At 36.0% G+C, this 23,364-nt stretch overlaps 1 protein-coding gene across 1 annotated transcript; it reads right to left on the reverse strand.

Annotated features, from left to right (window-relative positions):
- Positions 1–12,960: 12,960 nt before the first annotated feature.
- On the reverse strand, positions 12,961–19,728 carry LOC100891967. The gene is made up of 5 exons (XM_030981716.1): positions 19,568–19,728; positions 18,748–18,912; positions 16,218–16,349; positions 14,677–15,053; positions 12,961–13,261 (listed from the first exon to the last, which is right to left on the reverse strand). The coding sequence occupies exons 1-5, from the start codon at positions 19,655–19,657 to the stop codon at positions 13,093–13,095; spliced, it is 933 nt and encodes a 310-aa protein (XP_030837576.1). The 5' UTR covers positions 19,658–19,728; the 3' UTR covers positions 12,961–13,092.
- Between the last annotated feature and the right edge of the window lie 3,636 nt (positions 19,729–23,364).

Here is a 23,364-nt window from a genome sequence, read left to right on the forward strand (position 1 = left end):
GCCTCACAGTTACGAGGCCATTGCTTTGTCACTGAACCATGACTGTACGCAGCGGGGACTAGGGTAGGGGGGCAGTTCCCACAAATAAAAAAACGAAAAAAATGCAATAAATTATCAAATAATTGCAGTTTAACCCGGCACCCAACATAAAAAAATTCTCTGTACGGCCATGCATTATGGCTCAAGGCATGGGCAAACACAAGATTGTTTTTCTGTTGGTGACCCGGGGGGGGGGGGGGGGGGTTAATGAATTATTGATAATTTATTGCATTTTAATTATAATCAATAAAATTTGAATTGAAGAAAAAATATTGTCAAAGACTCTGATCAGTATAATTTTGTAATTTTGTAATTTTGTAATTTTTCACAATGTTATCAATAAACTTAAATTCAAATTCAATTTCAAATACTTCATGTCGTTTTCCACCATCTTTTGATCTATTCCAAGACATAATCCTTATTAAGTCCATGCAAACTTTCTTCCCAACAGTTCTTCCAGTTTCAGATTGAATGGATGGTAGTAGTTGTTAAGTTTGTCCAGAACGATCGGATCAACGGATGGATGCTTTCTACCCTTCAATTTGCTGCTGGGGCAGATTATATCTGGATTCTTTGTACAGAATATGCCTCTTTCTTCATTAAAATAAAACTTATATTCATCAAAGTATTTCGGTATCCCCATAAAGTCTTCCATCTTATGCAAAATTTAGACGGGATCGCTTTGGAACACGCCCTCGTCGATGATCAAGAACTGCTCTCGAGGAATGATACCGAACCATCTTCGGAGATGGACTTCGTAAAGTGAAGGGATGTTCCTTTGTCTACCTGAGGAACTGTATATTTTGTCCGCTTTCTTTGTCTGTCATGTTCATAGTGTTAGTACGTAGAAGATCTAGGCTCAAAAGGCCATTTGGTAATGTAACCAAATTTATGCATAAATTCCTTTGTGAAGCGCCTCGATCGAATTCTTTCATTCACCTGTTACGAATAAATGTATCTCAATAATCAGATTGCAAATTGCATACATTAGTTGTTGCTAGGTCCGCCAAACACTATGGCTTACCCTACCAACTCATAACACGCAATGTATGTAATTCGCATTCTGAAGATTGAAATACAATTATTCATAACAGGTGAATGTAATAACTTGTAACGAGGCAATTAAAAAGATTGATGCATTGAAATTGATTACATTACGAATATGGGTGACATTAGCGTGGACTATCTATGCTTTGCTGGAGTGGAAAATACCAGTGTTTATTCCAAACAGCATTCTTTGTTACAATTATGTTAACGACTGTATATATCAAGCAACGAGTAGTCAGTGAGGAAGAGTAGTTTTGTGAATAAGACTGGTCGTTTTACAATATGCAAAGATATAACGGGTTCGATTCCCAGCTACTCCTTTCATCTTTCAGTATATAAAAGCGGTGTAATCGACAGAAAGAAAGATGTATGCATTAGAATCAGATACATGAGGAAGGGGGGCATCAACAGACAAGAAGATTGAGAAAACTACATGATGAACTCCCATGCAGTCTCCAAAATAGTAGTTATTACCTCATAATCAAATTTACTTACCTTTAACTGCAACTCCATCAAAGTTTTCGTGTATCACTCTAGACCCATATGGCACAGCAATGTACCTACTTCTAGAATGCATGAAGTCTAACCGTAAACGGGCATTTTGGTTCAATAAAAGTTGTCACTGTGATATGACGAACAATGGGCAAGAAAGTAAAATATTGATCAATATAGATGTTCCCGGTTCGACGACAAAAAACTAACCACATTGCTTTCATGAGCACCTTGGACTGAGTGCTTATTTGAAAATGGATGGGCTGAGCAGGCTCAGTGCAGGGAGAGATGTTGGATGGTGGTGGTAGAGAGGAGGGGCCGGGGGGGGGGAGCTTGATCCAGGGGGCTTCCGATGGGCTTATGTGGCAAGTGTAAGATAGTGATGTTGTAACTTGTCTAATATGTTGTTCATTCATTGTCACATATTGCTTTCCCTAGACTGCCCACTTCCATTTCCTAAATTCTTCTCCTTATTCAGTTATTGCCTCTTTTTTCCCTTTTTTTTTGCCAGGTGGAGGGGGGGGCATTACTTTTTTGTTTAAAAAAGGTACAATTTACGTAACCATTTTAATGTTTTACCTGTTTTTGGCTAGGGGGGACCAGGGCCGTCGGGCCTTCATTGTGGATCCGCGCCTGTTCATAATAATACCTTGTCTCATCAAACTTCTTTGCAAATGCAGGGCCCTTTGTTTTATTATCAAACTCATAACAAAAGCACGTGTGTACATTAATTTTGCATGTCTGCAAGTCCTGTTAAACATATTGAAGAAAGGTACTAAAAAGTTACGGCCTCCCTGTCTTTCTACTCCATCAAAGAATGAATCGGTTATTCCGTCAAAGACAAACCTCCGCCATTTACTCTTAATTGTTTTGCATGGGTTGTTTGGTGTTTGTGACAGCACAAATACAATACGACCATTGTGTGGATTGAATTCTAATTCCTCAGAAAATGCTCGAGTCCATAAGTTCCTCCATGGCATCCAAGTTTGTGATGATCCCGCGTGCGATCGGGTAGACGAGGCCAATAGTATATATGCCTCACTTTTCTGGGCCTCCTCTCCGGCATAGTTTACACAGGTGCATGTCCTATGAATAGCATTTAGCAATCTATGCAAGAACGTCGAAGGTAGAAATGGCGTCATATAACTAGGAAAGTTATACTTTCATTTACCAGTATTCCTGAAAGCGTACTTCATGGGTCCAAGGTTAAACCATTGGAACATTGTATCTACGAAAGTACTCAAAATGTAATAACGTGATATGTGTATCATTTTGTATTTTATCAATGTTTTTTGGAGAAGTATACTGTGTCCCTTCTATTTTATTATCGAAAAAGAAGAAGAAAACTTATTCATTTTGACTAGGGTACGTATAAACAAGAGAATCACGGCCCGCACTATGATCTTGCCAAACCTTTCACAAAACGAAAATCATGGCTTTGAATCCAGGGCGCATTGTGCAGTACAATACTATACAAATAATAATGTAAATGCATTGTTGCATGGTAATAACCACAGGGAATCCAACAAACTTCTCTTTTGTCAATACTCAGGTCTATCATTTTCGCGTTCAAAAGTAAAAACCTAATAACGAGGTCGAATCTCCTATTTCCATAATTATAGTGAAGTAAGATTTTAAAAAATACATTAAGTATAAACAATATGAGCATGTTTTAGTTAGGCCTATAGTTCGGACCTAAATTGGGGCTTGTTTTGAAAATTATTACGCTTAAACAGGACATTGTTCCTTAAAATGTAACGTAAATAACACCATATTGATATACCTATCCATAATTGAAATGCAAAAAAACAGCATTGAGAACTGCATGGGGACCTGTGGGTTATTAAGTCATAATGTAGGAGGGGGTAATATCGGTATTGATTTTATCGACTAGTATACCCTTCTTCATAAGTGACTTAGCTCATACTGGTCTTTGATTGTCTTAATTTGTCTGAAATTAGGTGGGGATGATATTAATTTCTCCAGACATCTGAATACGAATAAACAACAGTCCGTATAACATGTTTGAACACAACCGCAGGCATTCATGGATATCGTACTCTGTCAAAGTGAAACGAAGGTTGCAAAACACTGAAAACCAAACACATTGACATTGACTAACGATTCACATCGGAACGCCATTTTGCATTGCGAGGATTAATGTGAGTATACTTTATGATTATGAGTTATTTGAATTTAGAAGAAGGGAGCTTATTTCTACGTTTATTTTGAGAAATATGTTGTTCAGTGATTTCGTCCGCGCAGATATTACACAGTACCATATTGGGCATGTTAAATATGTGCTTAGGGTACACTACAGCTCGCCTCTTGCAGGGTATAATCTATAGTTATTTATGTAGAAGTGAAGTTACTTCCATGATTTGGTTTGGTAACATTACACTGTTCGTGTATATTATAGTATTAATGACTGCTTTGAGAGAAATATTTGTTTTTATACGCCAAGGGACGGTTACACTAATTGTGCTATTGCCCGAGGCGTGCCATTTCTCTCAAAGCAGTCATTAATACTTTTATATGCCGGAAAAAAAAGAGTCAACTTATGACACCACCTTGGCCTTTCTCTAGTTTATCTGCACGGTTGTTTTTTATGATTGTATCTTTGGGAGAAGACTAGATCTAGATTCTAGTCTAAGCAAGATATTTTGACAATTTTGGGGGTGGGCCGGCCCTGTGGGGAATATGGAGAAAAACCTGCGCTTTCATATGACACCTCACTTATTGAGTATCACCTTTCAGGATCACGAGCAATATTAGTTTGAATCTCTGGTAATTAAAACATCGACCAATAGCATGAGTGCACAATGGCCAATGCATATGGATGTGTGCAATCTCTACGGGAAGGATTTTAGCACTAGACCTACTAGATCTATTTTCGTTTACGTCTATGCTGGTACTCGTCAAAAGCCTTTTCAGCAACTAAACGATGATGTTTATGGATAATTTCACGTACCCTTTTTGGTGTTCTTGCTGTCAGCAAGTCTTGCATTTGATCATCATCAAGAAGTTGAAATCTTGGGAGAGTTTCTTCAGCCATTTTTACGATCGAGATTGCCGTATTGAAAATACCGACCAATTCTTCTCACACGTACGGTATCCTCGATCGCTCAAACCATTTTTTAACATGTGAACCTATGGGTATTTTACCAAGACTGAACTATGTTGCCCGGTAATTGGAATTTTACCGGGAATTTTACAGGAATAGTTAAAACCATGACTGTAATTTCGACCAATCAGATGGCAGGATTTCTTAAGTGAGGTATATAATAGTTATAACAGTCCCATTTCAGGGCGCACAACAGTGTGACTCATAAAAAGGAATTCCAGATTCAACCCTGAATTTGATGCCATCAGTACACATAGTTTATGCAGGGCATAGGAGTTTTGCACAAATAACTAAAGATGAAAAAGGATTCATATTCCAGTGTTTTCTTTCCAGATAATTCCTAGACCCATTGAAAGATATATTCTTTTTATTGAGATTGTTTTTGTCTTTCTCGGAAATTCTCTCGTCAGGAGTGTGATAACAGGTGAGGATTAATTTGAATTAGCAATCGAAAAAGTCATATTTCAATGAATGGTATAATTTATTCCATAATCAACATAGACAGTTTCTGTAATACAAATACCTGGACAATGAATTTACCACAGCAAGGTGTAAATTATAAACAATATAGTTGTAAAGATAGCATTCATAGTAAGCAAATATTAATCGACTACGAGGGTAATGGTACAAACTATCATCGCCTCGGTGATCTCCTCATAAAAGGGCACTAATATAGCACATCGACACGATTTTAATCCTGGGGGCTCACAGTAATGAGGCCATTGCTTCGCCAATGAATCATGACTGTACGCAGCGGGCGCTAGAGTACGTCGACGCCCCCACAAACAAAAAATACAATAAATTATCAATGATTCATTGCATTTTCCCCCAATCCCCAAACAGGAACAATTCCTCTGTAGGGCCATGCATTATGGTTCAAGGCATGCCCACATAGAGGATTTTTTTTTATGTTGGGGGTCGGGAAAAAAATGCAATGAATTATTGAAAATGTATTGCATTTTCATTGAATTTTGTTTTTATCCCCATTACTGTCAGTTATGGCTTAAGGACGTAGGTCCCCTAGTTGATTAGCATAGTATCACACACATGGTTTAGAAGTCACGCAAAACAAACACTCCCCAATTGTCATTCAATACAATCTGAGAATGTATACTATTATCTAGATCTATTAGGAATAAATTATTGTCAAAATCATTCAATAAATTGGGGTAAAAATAATTATTCCACCATTATGACTAACAGTGTACATGCATAATGTATTCGTTTATTATGGTTGATTATTTCAATTCATAAATTTTGAGAAAAATATTATTTAACTTGTGAGGTCTTAACAGCATTTTTTAACATTATTTACCTTTCCTCAATTCAGTCAGTCTTTGGATTTTTCTTATGGTTGGAAATATTAAACCAGACTTTGATTTCTTGTTAAAATCATTTGCATGAATATAAATAGATGCTTTGTGTCAATGAGATGGAAGATCTTTTCAAAATATTGTTCTTAATTACAGCACGTATAGAATCAAGTATATATGTTTTCATTTCAGAAGGACCCGTTGTCTTTAAAAAAAATTAATCGCTATTTAGAAGAATATAAAGATGTTTTAGGCCTATTTGAGAGGAGGCCTTTTTATTTTCCATCAAACTCAGCGAGAAGCAAACTCGAAATTGACTATCATTTGAGAAGTACGACACACAAAATATTGGGTCCCTCTTGCCAGGCGTGTAGCCCCTCCCCCCCCCCCCCCACCAAAAAAAGCACCAACGAAAAAGACATGAACAATTTTTGTTAAAGGAGAAAGGGAAAAAAATTAAAAGAGAATTAAACAACGATAGAAGAGAGGTGCGAAAGCATGATAAATTGCATTTCTTAAGAAATAATGGGATAACAACACAGTTTATACACTCGAGATCATTTTTGCAAGTACTACTGGTTAAGTACCAGGCCACCGTCTGTCTGCATTGTGCAGCAACGAAACATATACAACGTTTCGCGGTGTGACAGATCACTTTTCTCTAACTTCAAACCAATCAGAAGGCCTCGTTTTTGTCCAGAAAGTGCCGGTGGACATTATTGCGCCAAATGTGGTTCTCAAATTTCAAAAGACCCCTACTCTTGGAGGGGGTAGGAGAAAGCAATTTTACGTCATATTACTCCTGGAAGTGCCTGAAAAGGCGCCTCACGTGATTCTAAAATTGCAAATGCTTCCTACTCACGGAGGGGGTTCGGACTCCCTCCCAGACCCACCCCCGCTTGGTAGTTCCACTCCCTCGCCGCTGCCTCCTCGCTCTGTCGCTTCACTCCATCATGTTTCATATATTTCACCCCATGAGATTGTGTGCCCCCCCCGGTAAGAAATTCCTGGCTCCGCCACTGGAAGAAGTAGAAGACTAAGAAGGAGATGGAGAAGAAAAGGGAGGAGGAGGCGGAAACAGGCCACGTTCTTTGATTTTCTACCAATTGGTTTAGTGAGATTTTCATTCACAGACACACACAAAAACTTTTCTTTTACAATTTTAGCATTGTCTTCAAAATTATATGAAGTACGACAGTGAATCATAGAACATAAAACGAAAAAGCCATAAATATAGGCCCATTCAAATAAATGTTAGTTGAATTGATATTCTGTCTTAAGAATGATTGTACTAAAATGAAGAAAGGCTGAATCAACTGAAAAACAGTCCTCTTGTGAACGATTTTCGTCATGACTCCAGATGACTCGAGTTCAGTTTATATACCGGATCGACGGGCCATTCTTTAGCATAGGGCCCTATGGAGCCATAAAATACAGATCATAATATTTCGGGATTATATTTTTATTTGTTTAATTTGTTTGTTTGATTTTTGTTTTAATTGATTGATCTATAAAGATTTTTTTTTAAAAAGCATACGGACGCAGACGCGCTATTGTCAATAACAAATATACGTTATAGACACATTGTCTTGTCATATAGGGGGTAATTTTTAGGGGTGGAGGTAATCTTCTACGGGGGATAATTGTCCTTTAGGAGTTTCTGGATGGTGATTGTCCTCGGGGGGGGGGGTGTCCTATGGGATGACTTTCGGGGGGGTGGTATCGTCCTGGGGGAGGGGGGAAGTTTGTCGGGTGTGATTGCCCAGGGGGTAATTGTCCTGATACGATTGCAATCATCGATTCAAATATTGTGACGAGAAAGCCCGCTGTTTTAAAGTCAAGACATACACATTCTTATGTTTCCACTTTACTTTATTAACATGCAATTATATACACTCTCAGATATTATTAGCAAAAACAACTGAAGATACATGTTTTAAGAAATGTGTGTAGAAAGACGTGAATTAATAAATGCAAAGTGATTCCCTTTCTGAGAACATTATACCAGTATGTATGTATATAACGGTTGGAAAGGTTCAACTGTATTAGTAAGTGTTTTACAGTCTGTTTTACCCAAACGCTCATCAGCAACTAAATACATTTTATACAAGGAAAAGTTGAATACACTCATGTGCAGTCAGGCAAGATTACAAAAGAGTCATAATAATACTCTAGTAAGATTTAGAAGTTGGAAAGGTTCAACTTACTGTAAGTGTTATATATATATATATATATATATATATAATTATTATTACATATTCAATACATTTCGGATATCAATAACACGTTACAGTAGTCCTGCAAATCCATGAACATGGGAAATATATCAAAGAGAAATTCACCGACTTTCAGATGATTCAAGAATTTCTCAAGGCAATCAAAGAGCCTTTACAGAAGAACGATTTTGTTCAATACAGCTCGAACAAAGAGAATACACTTCTCACAACATAACGAACAGGACTCCATTTCACTTCCCCTTATTCAGGTGCACTGCGCATGCACCAACTGACAAAGTCATTACAACACAGGCATTAATGGAAACGATCATTACAATATAGACATAACTGGAAAGAAATGTATAATAGAGTATAAATTGATAAGATGTAATAGTATAAACACTGTACAGGAGCATTGGATGTTTGAAATATATAACTTGAAATAAATTGTGATTGTAGATAAGAATAAACCTTTGACATTTTATAAGATATCACATGGGCCTATATCCTATTTAGATCAACTGATCATAGAAAAAAAAACATAAACAAAACTTACAGTGCATCACTGTGATGGGAAATAGACACGCATTTTAATGCTACTAATAGTACTAAATATAACGATAATAATCCTGTAAATCGAGAGATTTTTTTCCATCAAACGCCATTTTCCAAACCATTTAATGAAGATTTCTCTCTGTATTACTACGACTGTCGTATGTATGTCTCAAAGAAGTCTAAATTGTAGGTATACACCATTTGATCTTGATTAGTTTATTACAAGAACATTATTACAACGAGATCGAAATGACTAATTCCTCTCTCTTACTGCATAAATGAGTTTGACATGAAATGCAACAAATATGACCATGATAAATTGAATAAAATAAATATAAAAACGAGATGGGGTATACTCTCTCTAAATACAGCAATGGCAGTTGCATGCATGTCAACACATTTTATATGATTACATAACACGTATTGTCATGATTAGTTGCATAAAGAAATACATATTTAAATGAGACAAGGTTACTAATTTCTTTCATAAATATTATATTTACATCGACGACTGTTACATACATGCCACAAATAGACTAGATTGTATGTATACACGATCATATCACGATTTGATATAAGAATATCACAACGAGACCAAGGTGACAAATTCCTCTTTTTATTATTATTATTATTATTATTTTTTTTTTTTTTTTTTTTTTTTTTTTTTTTTTTACTATACGTCAATAACTGTTTCATGCATGTCACAAATTAGACTAGATTATATCAAAGTAAGGATCCTGATTAGTTGGTTGTATCCACACTGGGAAATGATGTAATGACACAATATTTTAGGGTGATAAAAATAATAATAATAATAATAGCACGACATATATGGTTCATGTGGTTATATGGTTTGAATGGATTTGTAAGAGTACATTGAGTAGACAAACTGTTTTCTTCTCACAGTTTAACCACATACACACTCTGCGAAATATAATTATACTTCATAACATTGTATTTTCTTTAAACCTTTTATGTTCATGAAGCCCGACAGACTCTCAGGCTAACGGCAACCATGACCAAACTCTTCAGTGAAAAGTATTGGCCATGCATGACAAGTAGTTCAATATACAGAAGTTATTAATGATTAATTTAAATTATGTCAACTCAAATCCAATGTGTATGGATGTTTTATTTCCATTTGACTGAAGAGTAAAACCAAACAAAAAACATGATTAAAAAAAATAGATGATATAATGATTATGTCATATTTACACACATGTACACTTTTCATATCATATATTTATCATGTTTTTGTACAAATAATCAAGAAATTACAATGTTCACTTCTTGACTATAACGATTAGATTTAAACAAAATATGTTCAATAATGTCGAAAGCAAGAATTTATTGAATACGACAGAAATAGTACTAAATCTTGTCTAGTTTGAGTATATACATTAAATTTATATACATTCTATACATGGTGTTTTCAACAATCTTTCTTGACAATGGATGAATTTTCGGTGAAACAGGAAAAAGTCGATTCAAATTACTTTACCCGTAGTTCATGAAATCAATCCTGATATACAGAAAACATTGTATCACCGTGATGAAGAATATATCAACAGATCCTTACGGATTAGATTCCTGATGACCTTGTCACAGAAACCGGTTGAAATTGTATTAAACAATCAATTTAGATTTGTTCAAATTCTTTTCGATCCATTTCATATTTCACATTTTACGTTCCACATTGTCAGTTCTATTTACCTGTAATGTACAATGAAAACAAATTGTGGGTACACAATAGTTCACAATTATATCAAATCACTTTTATTTGTTTGTAGTTACTTGTAAATTAAGGACTTAAGTACAATTAGAAAAGGGGGAAATGAAGAATCCAAAGGTAAAAGCATAGCTTGTTGGTTGTAGCGTGTATATAGTAGGCTCTTGGTTGTATTGCATAGATTGTTTTAACATTATAACCCATCTTATGTTTATCCTATTTACATCACCAGGAACCCCCTTTATAAGATTATGTAAAATGGTAAGGGTTCACAAGCCGTCAAACTTTGAAATGTGATTGAAATAAGTTTCTGGTTTTGATATATATAAACTTATGGTATCCTAAATAGATGTACTTCTATTCAGATATAAATAAATTTCATTAATTGAAATCTAAACAAAAGACAAATCAATAAATTGCTGCCCTTAGCCATTTGAGATTTTAGACAAGTTTCATTTTGAAGTCCGTAGTAGTCTTCTGCCATCATGTGGTCTGATGAGGGTCATCTTCCGACGTTGATACGTTGTTGCCTGATGGCCAAACCACATATTATGACTGTTGTCGTCACAACCTCTATAATGATTATAGAAACATAAGAAAACCAGAAATTATATATACTGTATATAATGATGGTTTTCTAAAAATACGTACCTTTCAAATAAGCAAAGCATTTTTGCAGTTGAATTGGAAAGAGGTTAAATCGATATTATCTATTTAAATAATCATAGTTTGATTTGATTTACATTTACTATCTTATAACTTTAGATGTAGGATAATGACACGGTTTATAAAGAAAAGGGGTTTTCTTAAATATAAGCTTGAGGTGACGTCATCTCGAATATGGAAATAAGAAATCATACAATTTAAAGCAATGCAGGGAAATTAGGTTTGATTTGATTTTGATTTGATTTGATTTGATTTTCTTCTGCATTCATATACAGTTTTTCGATAACAATAATAATATAAAGTACAATAAGTATTTTTCTGACAATGAATCATAAATAAGCAAATACATAATTGTTATTTTCAAAAACGAAATGATAAACTGTCATGAATACTAAATTTCCTCAAACACTATAAAACATTATAAAATTATTTGCGGAAGAAGGACTGTCATTGTAAGCAGATTGCTTGATAATACGACAGCCCCAGACAAAACTCATGAATTATATTAACACATTTATTTTAGGTAGTTAGGAAGGAAGCAAGATAAACAAAAAAGCTAAGAAAGGGACAGAGCTGGGAGGGAGAGAAAGTAACATTAATTACAGTATTGGGAGGTGTACCTATATATCAAGTCAAGTTGTGCATGTTTAAATAATCACCTTTTGACATTTACTATTCATGACACTAGGCAAATTCTTAACATTAATTATAAGTTAAAAATTAGTTAAAAATAAGTTAAAAATAAGGTTCCTGGGATTGAAATTCATGTAAGTCAGATATCTAACGAGTAAATAGTTCGCAATCATTTAATAATATATATCTGTAAAGCGCACTGAAATGCGTTGTATAACGACGAACTATTATCATTATTATGTAGAATCTATTTTTATGTTTTAATATTTAAATTTCAATCAGTAAGGCGATGGATTCATTGGAAGAAGAGAGAAATTTATGTAAAATACTAGGATATCATTTAGTAAAACCAAAGTTAGATTTGAATTTGAATACGATTGAAAGTAATTGTATATTGATAAATAATTTTGTTCAAAAAGGTACTACAAGGATTAAATTTCAGACAGGGAAGAGTTGACATATAATATACATGTATATGATGTCACAATCATGACCAAGGTAGCAGACAGACGAAGAGGAGACACATATAGGCATACACTCCGTACCTATCACACATCTTAATATCATTATTTTTCATGAAATTTTATTCGTAGTTGTTTTTATTACAGGATTAAGAATATACAGGCAGTTTGATTGAAAAAATGCAGGCAACAAACCAGATAATGCCTCTTTTACATGTTTTGAGAAAAGCAGTGTGATTCGTAAGAATTTCTTTCCAATGTAAACTCGTTTTTAAACTACTGGATATTGCTATATTGTAAGAAGAATGTTTTATGTATCGACTTTTTGTCATGGTGCTAGTGATTCGTTGAAATTTCTTTCAAATACACACTTGTATATTCAAACTCATGGATATTGCTATATTGTAAGAAGCATGTTTTATCTTTCTACTTTTCGCTACGGATTGAAGAAGAGTTTATTTTGCTGAGATGCATAGCTACATGGCCATTTGACACATTTCTTTGAACAGAGCTATAGTTAAAGATACTGGAAATTTTGCGTTCTTTAATCAGACATTTAGATCATGTCGCTTAGGACGAAGTGTAACGAGTGTTTTTGCCTGATACCTCATTGACATGAAGGAAAATTACCTTTCTCTATGTTTGTAATATTTCAGTTTTCGGATATCATTACACAGATCCACAACAACCCTAATGCTAGACGTGGTCATTTTAATCAGGCCAGAATAAGCACATTAAAGACAGCTTAAATTATGTGTATTGTTTATTCTCGGGTACCGATTGGGCGGAGTTAAATATGGCTAATACAACAAATAGCCTACTTTGAATCGATGGAATGCCAAAAAGAGGGAGAAGAATCAATCGAATGATGGGCATGTAATATATATCTTACCCCACCATGCTTCACGGTGATAGTCAGCTTGCCTTCACTGTTCACCTCAGAAATCAGTGGATCCAGAGCCGTGTTGGTACAACACCAATCCAACCTATTGTAATAAAACAATACATTTCGGGGGCACGATACATTATCTCCTGAACTAACCTGACGTACGATACTCTTTAAAAAAAGCCATCAGAGATGTATGCTATAAGGTGTGAGAATAGATGACAATTCAATACACATAATTTTGCTATGTATTTAGATTGCATGACTGCAAACCATGGTATCATAACTGTGTATGTAGGATACCGCAAGGGTGTGAATATCATGATGAATAAAATAATTAAAGTATTGAATTAACTTTTTTCTTAATAAAATCGTATTGTTATTAATAAATCCTGAAACCAAGAGATCATCAGATTATGTAAAATATAGTAAAATCTTCTATACAGCAACATATCATCTAATCTTAAAAAAATAGCCAACCCTGAGATGCATTCCAAACCTTAATGCAACTACCCTAACTAGTTTGGCAGTAATAACGATAGGTGGCTTGTGGGGCAAAGTGTTTTGTCAATTGTCTTTGATAACAACATTCGAATGTGTTAATTTAACGCTAGTTTTCCTCTTATCATGATTTTAATCAGGCATCTAGGTTGTATCAACATCAAGTAAGCATAAATTATATGTCTAAAGGTAAGGAAGAAATTAAAATTCACATTTTTATCTTAATATCTTTGTAAATAACCCATTTGAACGAATCAAATGCTCAATCTAATGATCAAATGTTAGTGAACAGACTGAACACATTTTCTCACATAACTATGTAAATGAGCGTTCATCATATAACTATAACTAGTGCATTTCACATGATATGCAAATTAGCTTCCACCATTAAAATATAAACAATTCATGTATTGAAAGCTATGTATTATGGGTCTCCAGACATGGTAGATTAATTTTCTGATTTATATTGTAAATATTTAGCCATCCATAAATTAAGGACCCACTTTGTGACACCTTTGGTGTCCCACTTACATAAGGAACCCACACGTATTTGTGGCTCTGAGTAAAGGTTTAAATAGAGGAGTGAGATTGTTAAATGATTCTTGGTGTGAGGATGCGATATTATGCTTGGAAATTACTTTACAATCTCACTCCACTATTCAAGTCTTTACTCAAATCCACAAATACTTGTGGGTCCCTAATGTAAGTGGGACACTAAAAATTTCACAAAGTGGGTCCCTAATTGATGGAATTACCCAAATGCTTTCTGGACCCCATGGAAGACCAGAAGTGTCGCGCCTGGCACAACTGAATATGGGTTATCCAGCCGTTTCATTCATACTTATGTACATACTTGTATTGTATGTTTGTTTCCAAACGGAAAATAAATACTTCCACTACAACAGTCAAAGGTTACCAAAATGTGTCGTTCCATAATGTGTTGTACAAGTATATTTTTAAGATTTTGACTATAATGAGGCAATCATTACCCTTGGAAATCAAAATGAGACTCACTCTATGCTTGTCAGGTTTGGATGAGTCTTCATGAGTTGGATAATCTCAACTGTCTTCTTGGTGTACAGGTCAATGCGGGTAATGGACAGCTTAGTGAGCCCAGGACATGATGCTATCACCGCCTTGCAAAATGACACGGTATCTTTTAGTGCAGTAGACGATGTATCAAGCGAATCTCCCTGTATGTGCAGGTGAGTTAGATGATGGAATGGAGAGCAGGCCATTGTGACGATGTTTGATGAGACATTCTCATTGGCAGACCAGTCCAGTTGGAGATTTTGAACTCTGGGACATGATGTATGAAGTCCAAGATTCCACAGACTGGTCACATGCTTACCATCCACAGATAGCTCATCTACTGAGGTTATTTGATGAGTCTACATGAAACAACAGCGGTGCAAAAAAAGCTCGATCACTATATATGCTTTGAAGGGAACCAACACTAACGTAAGAAATTATATTACATAACATGACTCATTATTGTTTTAATAAAGTAATGTTATTGTTCATATCATGCTTGGTAAAAATTCCACATTTATAAAGTTATAAAACGTAAAGGGTTTTCATCAGTTTAAAGTAAGAAGAAATAAACATACGCGTAGTTTTGTGGAAAAGTAGAGAAACGAAACAATTTTTTTGAACTTTTGGATGCCGAGATTATAAATGATGAAGAGAATCTTCCATTGACAATACAGTTATATTCGATGCCGTTCCGTATGAACTATAACCGATTTATTTTTCCAAAATATAAAAAATACCTCTTTGTTTTCCATATTAGTGATCCAGCAGCTTCTGTTCCATTAAGCCTAAACGTGCATTGCCCTCCCTTTACAAAAAGGGTCTGTCTATCATAAGACTCTAGAAAAGTTGTTTGCGGTATTTTTTGTAGATAAAAATCAATTAGAGGATTATCCCCTGTATGACAAACACATCATGACCGCTTTGCCAATACAAGTTTTCTCACATCATTACCATTATCGACGTTCAAAATTTCTTAACGTTTTTATTTTTTCTCCCTTTTTCTGAAACCTTCGTAAAATGTTTCTTTAAATTGTCTGTTTCCACTAACATGACCAAAGCCAATTTAATAACGTGTGTTATTATCCTCCTTTTTTCAGTGGAGGATGACGGGGTTGTAGTACTCATTTGAATCTCCTTATTGTGATATTAGTTTAGCCAGGCTTAAAAAAATCATTCAAATGATTTTACATTAATGAAAGTTGCACATTTCATGATGAAAAAATAAGCAACAAAAATCTCTGCAGGAAATAGCTAACGGCATTCATTCATTAATCGATATCTAACGAGCTTTAATAAAATATGCATGGTTAAAAAATTTGATATATAAATACATGCATAGCTTTACTAAACAGCCCGTAGTATGTCGTCTTAACTTGATATCAAGGCAAAATACATTATATTTTCCGCAATTCCTTTATCGTTCACATTTAGTCTGTCTAGTCTTTCTAAACCCCTTCCTTTTGAGCTTGGAACAAAAAGAGGATTTTTTATTTCAGTCTTGGAATAGTAAATATACATACCAGTTTCTCTCCATCGTCCATGTCAACTGGTCTGATATTCCTCAAGCTGAGTGACTGGAGGCGTGGTAGCGAGATAATGGAGTGTAGTCGACATGCAGTTATTGAAAAATCCTCCATACTAAGCGTCTGGATCTGTGCAAAAGCAATTTATCAGTTCACAACAAAGTAAACTCACGATACTATCTAAATATTTTTTTAAAACTTAAATAAACACCCTTTTAAATCACAGCTAAACTCAGATGAATCTGCATCTCAGTAACTTTATTATTCACTAAGTCTGATTATTTCGTCTCTATTTTTGCTATAGTTCAAATGAATCAACATCTAATCATTATTAAAAAAAAAGCATTTTAATACGCATGGCATGATTTAATTCAATAAAGGTAATTTTTATCAATTACATTACATCAAAATGATATCTTCAAGAAAGTATGTTATATCTTTTCCCCTTTGTTTTTCAGTAGGCTCAATCCATCTGTTTCTTTCAACGTGGATTAGTAAGCAATTTATTAATTATTCTTAATTCACTAGATACAAAAGGACAATCGCATGAAAACATAATTGCTTCAGATATGTGATACATCGTTTATTGGACAGGCACATGCGTTAACATTGTGCTTGCCATATTGTTGATATTAGGTATATTTTACAAGAAAATTGTGAGAACAGTCTTAGGCAATAGTTGTTACCTGATAACTTGGTCATGTGGACTACTGTTAAAATCAGTTATATCATGAATCTATCACATTAATCGGTTCTTAATGCGTTGTAAACAAAAACACATTATGATCCTAATACTCGTGCATGGTAACATAAATTATTTATCTATTGTTACAAACTATTAGTTGAGGAATACATGAGAAGTATTTTTCATTGGATTATTTTAGTTAATCAATTTTTATGAATTAATTACCTCTATCAATAAAATCGAAGAGATGAACACCGCGGTATTATGCTTGGTTATTATAGTAGGCCTATTAGAATCTAACATTTCTACATTACCCAATAGTAACTAATAAACATCTGTCTATAGTCAATAATGATAATTACAGTGTGAGTAAAAAAAACACCAAGAAAATTGCTAATTATTAAAAATATCATCGATGAACATTAAATTGTTATATGTCTTATGAAAGAGAGTTTTATCCCAAATCATTTGGTACCATGTTTGTGTGATATGTGTTCACGCTTGGATGAACAGGAGACATTGTTTGCGAGAGTGCAAAAATCGACTTGCGCCAAAGTTGCCTATGTGATATTTGAATAAAACAATTGGGATTTGGGTATTAATTCGGTCTTTGCGGATCCAAATAACATCCCTAACAAAATTAATCATGCCACACATATCAAATATCGAATATCAAATATCAACGAACATTTGTGCGCGCATGTGTGGGTGTGTGTGACTTTGCCCTTTGCAAAAAAAATTTGCAATGCATTTCATATGATACATTCAATTCCTCTCTCACTCCGCTAATCTAAACATAATACATACTGTAGGCATCACTATGGCGCAAGTCGATTTTTGCACTCTCGCTAATAATGCCTCCTTTTCATCCAAGCGTGAACACATACCACACAAAAATGATACCAAATGATTTGGGATAAAACACTCTTTCATAAGACATATTACAATTCAATGTTCATTATTAGCAATTTTCTACGTGTAAAATTTTCTTTTTGACTCACACGGTATATAACAAATTATGTAATAAATACATGTCTGTTTAAAAGAAAAATACAATTGATTTTTAAGATACATCTATATTTTTGGTTCCATGTTTACATTTAGTAAGGATGGGCTTCATTCTCCTTAAATGAGTACGTACTGTTTCAAAGTTTTCAATCCTCTAAAAAATGGGCAAACATTCTAATATCTCTATCTGATGATATAAAGATCTAATAAATTGCCAAGAAAGATCAAGATACAATAAATACAAGAAAATAGTTTACGAGAAAACAGGGGCTGAGAAAGCGAACGACAGAGAGATTGAGAGAGAATGAGAGAGAGAGAGACAGACAGAGATATAGAGATAGAGATGGCGAAAAAAGGCCCAAAGAGAATTGGGTGTGCTAAAAAGAAGAAAGACGAGATGAATAAAAACAAACAAATGTAATTAATTATGGTAAATTAGAAAAAAGAAACCGTGTCTTTTCAAGCAAAATAAAAGTGTTATATCCGTCTATTTACAATGCAAATGTAAAGTTTACTTCTTGCGACTATTGACAAAATTTAAATGATTTCTAAAAATAGAATGCGAAATAAATATTACAGAATAAGTCATTATATAAACACTTTTTTATGAATCTATACCATTATGACACCAAAGATCATTCTATTCACATGATTTGTTTCCTTGTTAGCATGGCCAAACTATTTATTATATCGATATGAGAGTGCTCGTTTATAATGTGAATAAAACATTTCTTTTTAAAAAGTGTAAAAATACAGTTACCCCAAAAGTTGAATTTGAAGAATGCAAAAGTATTTGGAACAAATCGTTTCCAATTGAAATCTTGTTTGGTATACCTTTGATTTTGATGCCTCATCGGCCATCGTCGAGTAGTACTCATCACTCAGCCCCACGTTGTCCAGATACAGTGATCGAAGATTTGGCACAGAGCAGAGACCTATTGCGTAATGAGAGGATGCAGCAGAACCCAGATATGCGTTCTTGTGCGTTAGCTTCTCAATCTGATGATGTGAACAGGATATGTTTAATAGAGTGAATAATATTATCAAGTATAGACGACATGTCTGATTTAAATATTCTTAATTATTAATGTAAATTAGTATCCTCTAGAAAGAGAGAGACTGGGACAGAGATAGAGACCTAATGAGAAATAGAGAAGGATAGCGAGAAAAAACCGAGGGAAATGGGTCTGGTAAGAGCAAAGAAAGACGAGATGAAGAAAGACAAACAAATGTTATTAATTGAAGAAAGTTAGCAAGGAGAGACACTGTCTTTTTAAGCAAACAGTGAAGTGTTAAATCCGTGTATTTACAATACACATGTACATTAAATGTCCTGCGACTACTGACAAATCAAAAATAATTTCTAAACATAGAATGCCAGATACTATTTATATGATAAATAATTGTATACACGCTCTTAATGAATATATACCATTATGACACCAAAGTCCGTTCTATTCACATGATTTCTTTCCTTGTCAGCATGGGCAAACTATTTAGAATATCGATGTGAGAGTGCTCGTGACTAACGTTTATATATGATTTCTTTTTAAAAAGTGTGAAAATACAGTTACCCCATAATAATGTTGAATTCAAAGGATGCAAAAAATAATTTGAAACAAATCGTTTCCAATTAAAACCGTGTTTGGTATACCACTAATCTTGAGGCCTCAGAGAGCATTGTTGAGAAGAACTCATCACTCAGCTTCACACTGGTCATGTCCAGTGATCGAAGATTTGGCATGGAGCAGAGACCTCTTGCGTAATGAGAGGATGCAGCAGAACCCAGATCCGCGCGCCTGTGCTTTAGCTCCTCAATCTGGTGATGGGACAGGACAGGTTGAATAGAGTGAATAGTATTGTAGAGAATAGACGACATGATTTGTCAGCATCATTAATGTAAAATCATAAACCTCTAATTAACTTTTAAAGCAAGACAAAGAGAAAGAGAGAGAGAGAGACAGACAGAGATCGGGACAGAGAGAGACATAATAAGAGACGGAGAGAGATAAAGAGCGAAAAACTCGAGGGAAATGGGTGCAGTAAGAGCAAAGAAGACGAGATGAAGAAAGACAAACAAATTTGATTGATTATAGATAGTTAGAAAAACAAAAAAATATTCTTTGTAAAGGGATAGGGGAACTTTGCCTCAGATTCCAAACAAGATCCTGGATTTTGCTCATGAATTAATCATAATTATAGACATATTTTAGGTCAGCCGGGAATCCTATGACTTTTACAATCCGATCGTTTGTCTGATTATCGAGATATTTAAGATTGGAAATCGAAATTTCGAAAATCGTTTTCCTAACTGTTTTTATAACTCTACAGTCTATTGGGGGAAATTAAAACGGCTCACTCAAAGATGACATTTTGAGGCACTTCATGATCCTTTTGAATCGCAATTTTGTTTAGGGCTTTAAGATAATACCATGTCACAGACACTGACACTGATAACACGTAGGGACACGCATCTCAGATTTAACATTGTTAATGCATATGCCGCGGCGGCCGTGAGGTATAATATATATATATACGGCAAATAGCAATATAGGACCGCCGCAGCATGGCCACGATCACATACGGTAGTGGTCACATATTATGTTTAGGTAGCCGCACGGCGTATTTTGAATTTTAGGAGATAGAAAATCTGCGGCTGCCGTAAGGCCTTTGAAGTGATGACGCACGGTCGTCTAAGGGCTTTTCCTGCGGCGGCCATAGGTTTTTGACAACTACTGAGGCAGAGACGAAGTAGCCGCAAGGTGCCCGCAAGCCGGCCGAAGGAGGACTATACGGCGACCGTGCAGCTCGACTGATGCTATCGCTTCACCCCTGGAGTATAATACTTATGCCACCGTATGCCCAACATACGGTCACCGTGGAACCGCTCTACGGCATGGTTACGGCGTGTCCAATCGGTACGACGAACCTTGAAATGAAAACAGTTATAACTCTGCGTTATAATCCCACGGTGACCCGTACGGCCTGTAAAGATTGGGATACGCCTTAGGGTGACCCTGAGGCCGACGCAGATTCTCTCGATTTCGGGGGCGTACGGCCGCCGTATCCGAGCCGTAGAGCAAACGTGACCTAGGCATAACTTCCTTTTCAACATGGCCAAACTATTTATGATATTAATATGAGTGTTCTTTAGTGTCAGTAGACACATGATGTTGTGAAGCGTCTAGTGCAGTAATGTGTAGAAATAGATTAGCATAGCGTAGTTTTAGCATCTAGTGCTTGCAATTTCTGCTTTCAGCTGCTGCCGCTGGCTAACGGCAAGGTGAAAAAGAAAGCCGAGTGCGTAAGCCTTCCCCTGCCAGTGCATAGCCTCTCCTCCAGCAGGACTCTTACAGTGACTCCTCGCGGCAACACACGGTAACTGGGTACCTCACGCGGTCCCGGGCAAAACTATAAGGGATTTCGGAGGAGCTTCGGGCCCAAGAGATGCAGCGTGCAGGCCCACCGGCGTTTGGACATGCCCTGGCGCCCATCAACCAAGCTCCATCTACGGGTTAAATAGCCCCACCTATGAGGAAATAGGCGGAGAGGTTGACTTCGTAGCCCAGTAAAGCCATCAACCTAGGAGTCGGAGCTCTGATATAAAATCCCCCGTCCAACCCGCACTGGGCCAGCATGGATGGGTAGGACCACACAACCCAGCATGACAGACACAAATAAGCAAAGGCCCCCAGTCCCCAGCAGCTCATTTGTTCCGAACCAAGGTGGCGGCCCGATAAAGCAAGGAGCAGGGGGTGCTAAGAATCCCTGGGTAAGGACCAAACGTGTACGCAGGGGAGGGGGGGGGGGGTTAAAACCCCCTTCAATTTTTGTATGTGTGTATTTTGGAGCAACCCCCCCCCCCCTTTGTGTGTCTGTATTTGTTTATTTTTTTATTTTTTATTAAGCTAATGGCTGACCTAAAAAAAGGTGACCTTACCCCCTCCCCCCCCCCAACGGAACAAAATGTCAAATTTTCAAATTTCGAGATAAAAAAAAAAACACCAAAAAAATCCTCTTCCCCCCCCCCCCCCCCCCCCCCCCATCCAGGAAATGGACATGGAAAAGCCCAGGCGGCAACATAAAGAATGAAATTGACTTCATATTAACTGATAATCCGCACATCATCCAAGACGTGAAAACAATCAGCAAGGTGAACATGGGAAGTGACCACAGGATGGTATTGGGCAAGATGAGAATCAACACCCGACTAGAGAGGCAAAAACTCCTAAAACCAAAACAAAGTACCATCAACCTAGAGAAACTAAAAGAAAAGAGAACAGTATTTCAACTGGAGTTGCAGAACCAATTTCAACTTCTGACGGACAAATGCACAGACGAATAAGGAAACAGATCTCTTGAAACATGGACTGATCTGCTAGTGGAAAAAACCCGAGGAAACCGCCATAAAGATCGCAGGGATAAAACCGAAAACCCGTGAAAACAAGATATCAGAATCTACCAGAACACTCATGGAAAAAAAAAGGAACATGGAAGCAGAAGGCATAGGCATCCAAAATGTAGAATACGTAGAAACCTGCAAAACAGTAAGGAAAAAGCTACGTGAAGACACCCGTAGTTACAACACAACAATGATCTTGAGGAAAACAGAAGCCTGAAGAAAACTTTCAAGAAATTAGCACATGGAAAACAGAAAATCACAAGCCTCCTTGACAGCAATGGACAAGAAATCACAGATAAGGCCCAGATTATTCAAAGAATTGAAGAATTTTATGAACAGCTGTACAACAGCAATAAAGAGACAGAAGATCCAGGAGAACCACAAGAGATCCCAGTTGTACCTGATTGGGAGGTTCAACATACAATAAATCAAATGAAGAGAGGGAAGTCACCAGGCCCAGACAACATACTCATAGACACAATCAAAGAAGGAGGAGACACAATAACTGAGGAACTAACCAAACTTTGCAATGCATGTATGCAAACAGGGATGGTACCACATCAATGGAAAGAAGTCACAGTGATAATTCTGCGCAAAAAAGGGTAACAAGCGAGATCTAAAGAACTACAGACCCATCAGCCTCCTCTCAAACATGTATAAGCTGTATACAAAAATCATCACCAACCGGCTAGAGAAAATCCTTGATAACAAGCAACCAAGGGAGCAGGCAGGCTTCAGAAGGGGTTTCTCAACTATGGACCACATCCACACCATTATTAATCAACTGAAAGAAAAATGCCAAAAGTACAACATCCCTCTATGCGTAGCATTCGTAGACTACGAAAAGGCATTTGATTCCGTCGAAACCTATGCAGTACTAAAGGCACTTCAAGACCAAGGAATCAACAATGCATACATCAAAATCCGTAAAGACATTTTTTCAGATTGCTACAACACTGTCAGAATGCACAAGGCCAGCAACAAAGTCATGATAAGAAAGGGAGTTCGACAGGGAGACACCGGCTCACCAAAATTCTTCACTGCTTGCC

This window comes from Strongylocentrotus purpuratus, unplaced genomic scaffold (assembly GCF_000002235.5).
Source record: "Strongylocentrotus purpuratus isolate Spur 01 unplaced genomic scaffold, Spur_5.0 spur5_scaffold_12, whole genome shotgun sequence".
In the NCBI taxonomy this organism is placed as follows: domain Eukaryota; kingdom Metazoa; phylum Echinodermata; class Echinoidea; order Camarodonta; family Strongylocentrotidae; genus Strongylocentrotus; species Strongylocentrotus purpuratus.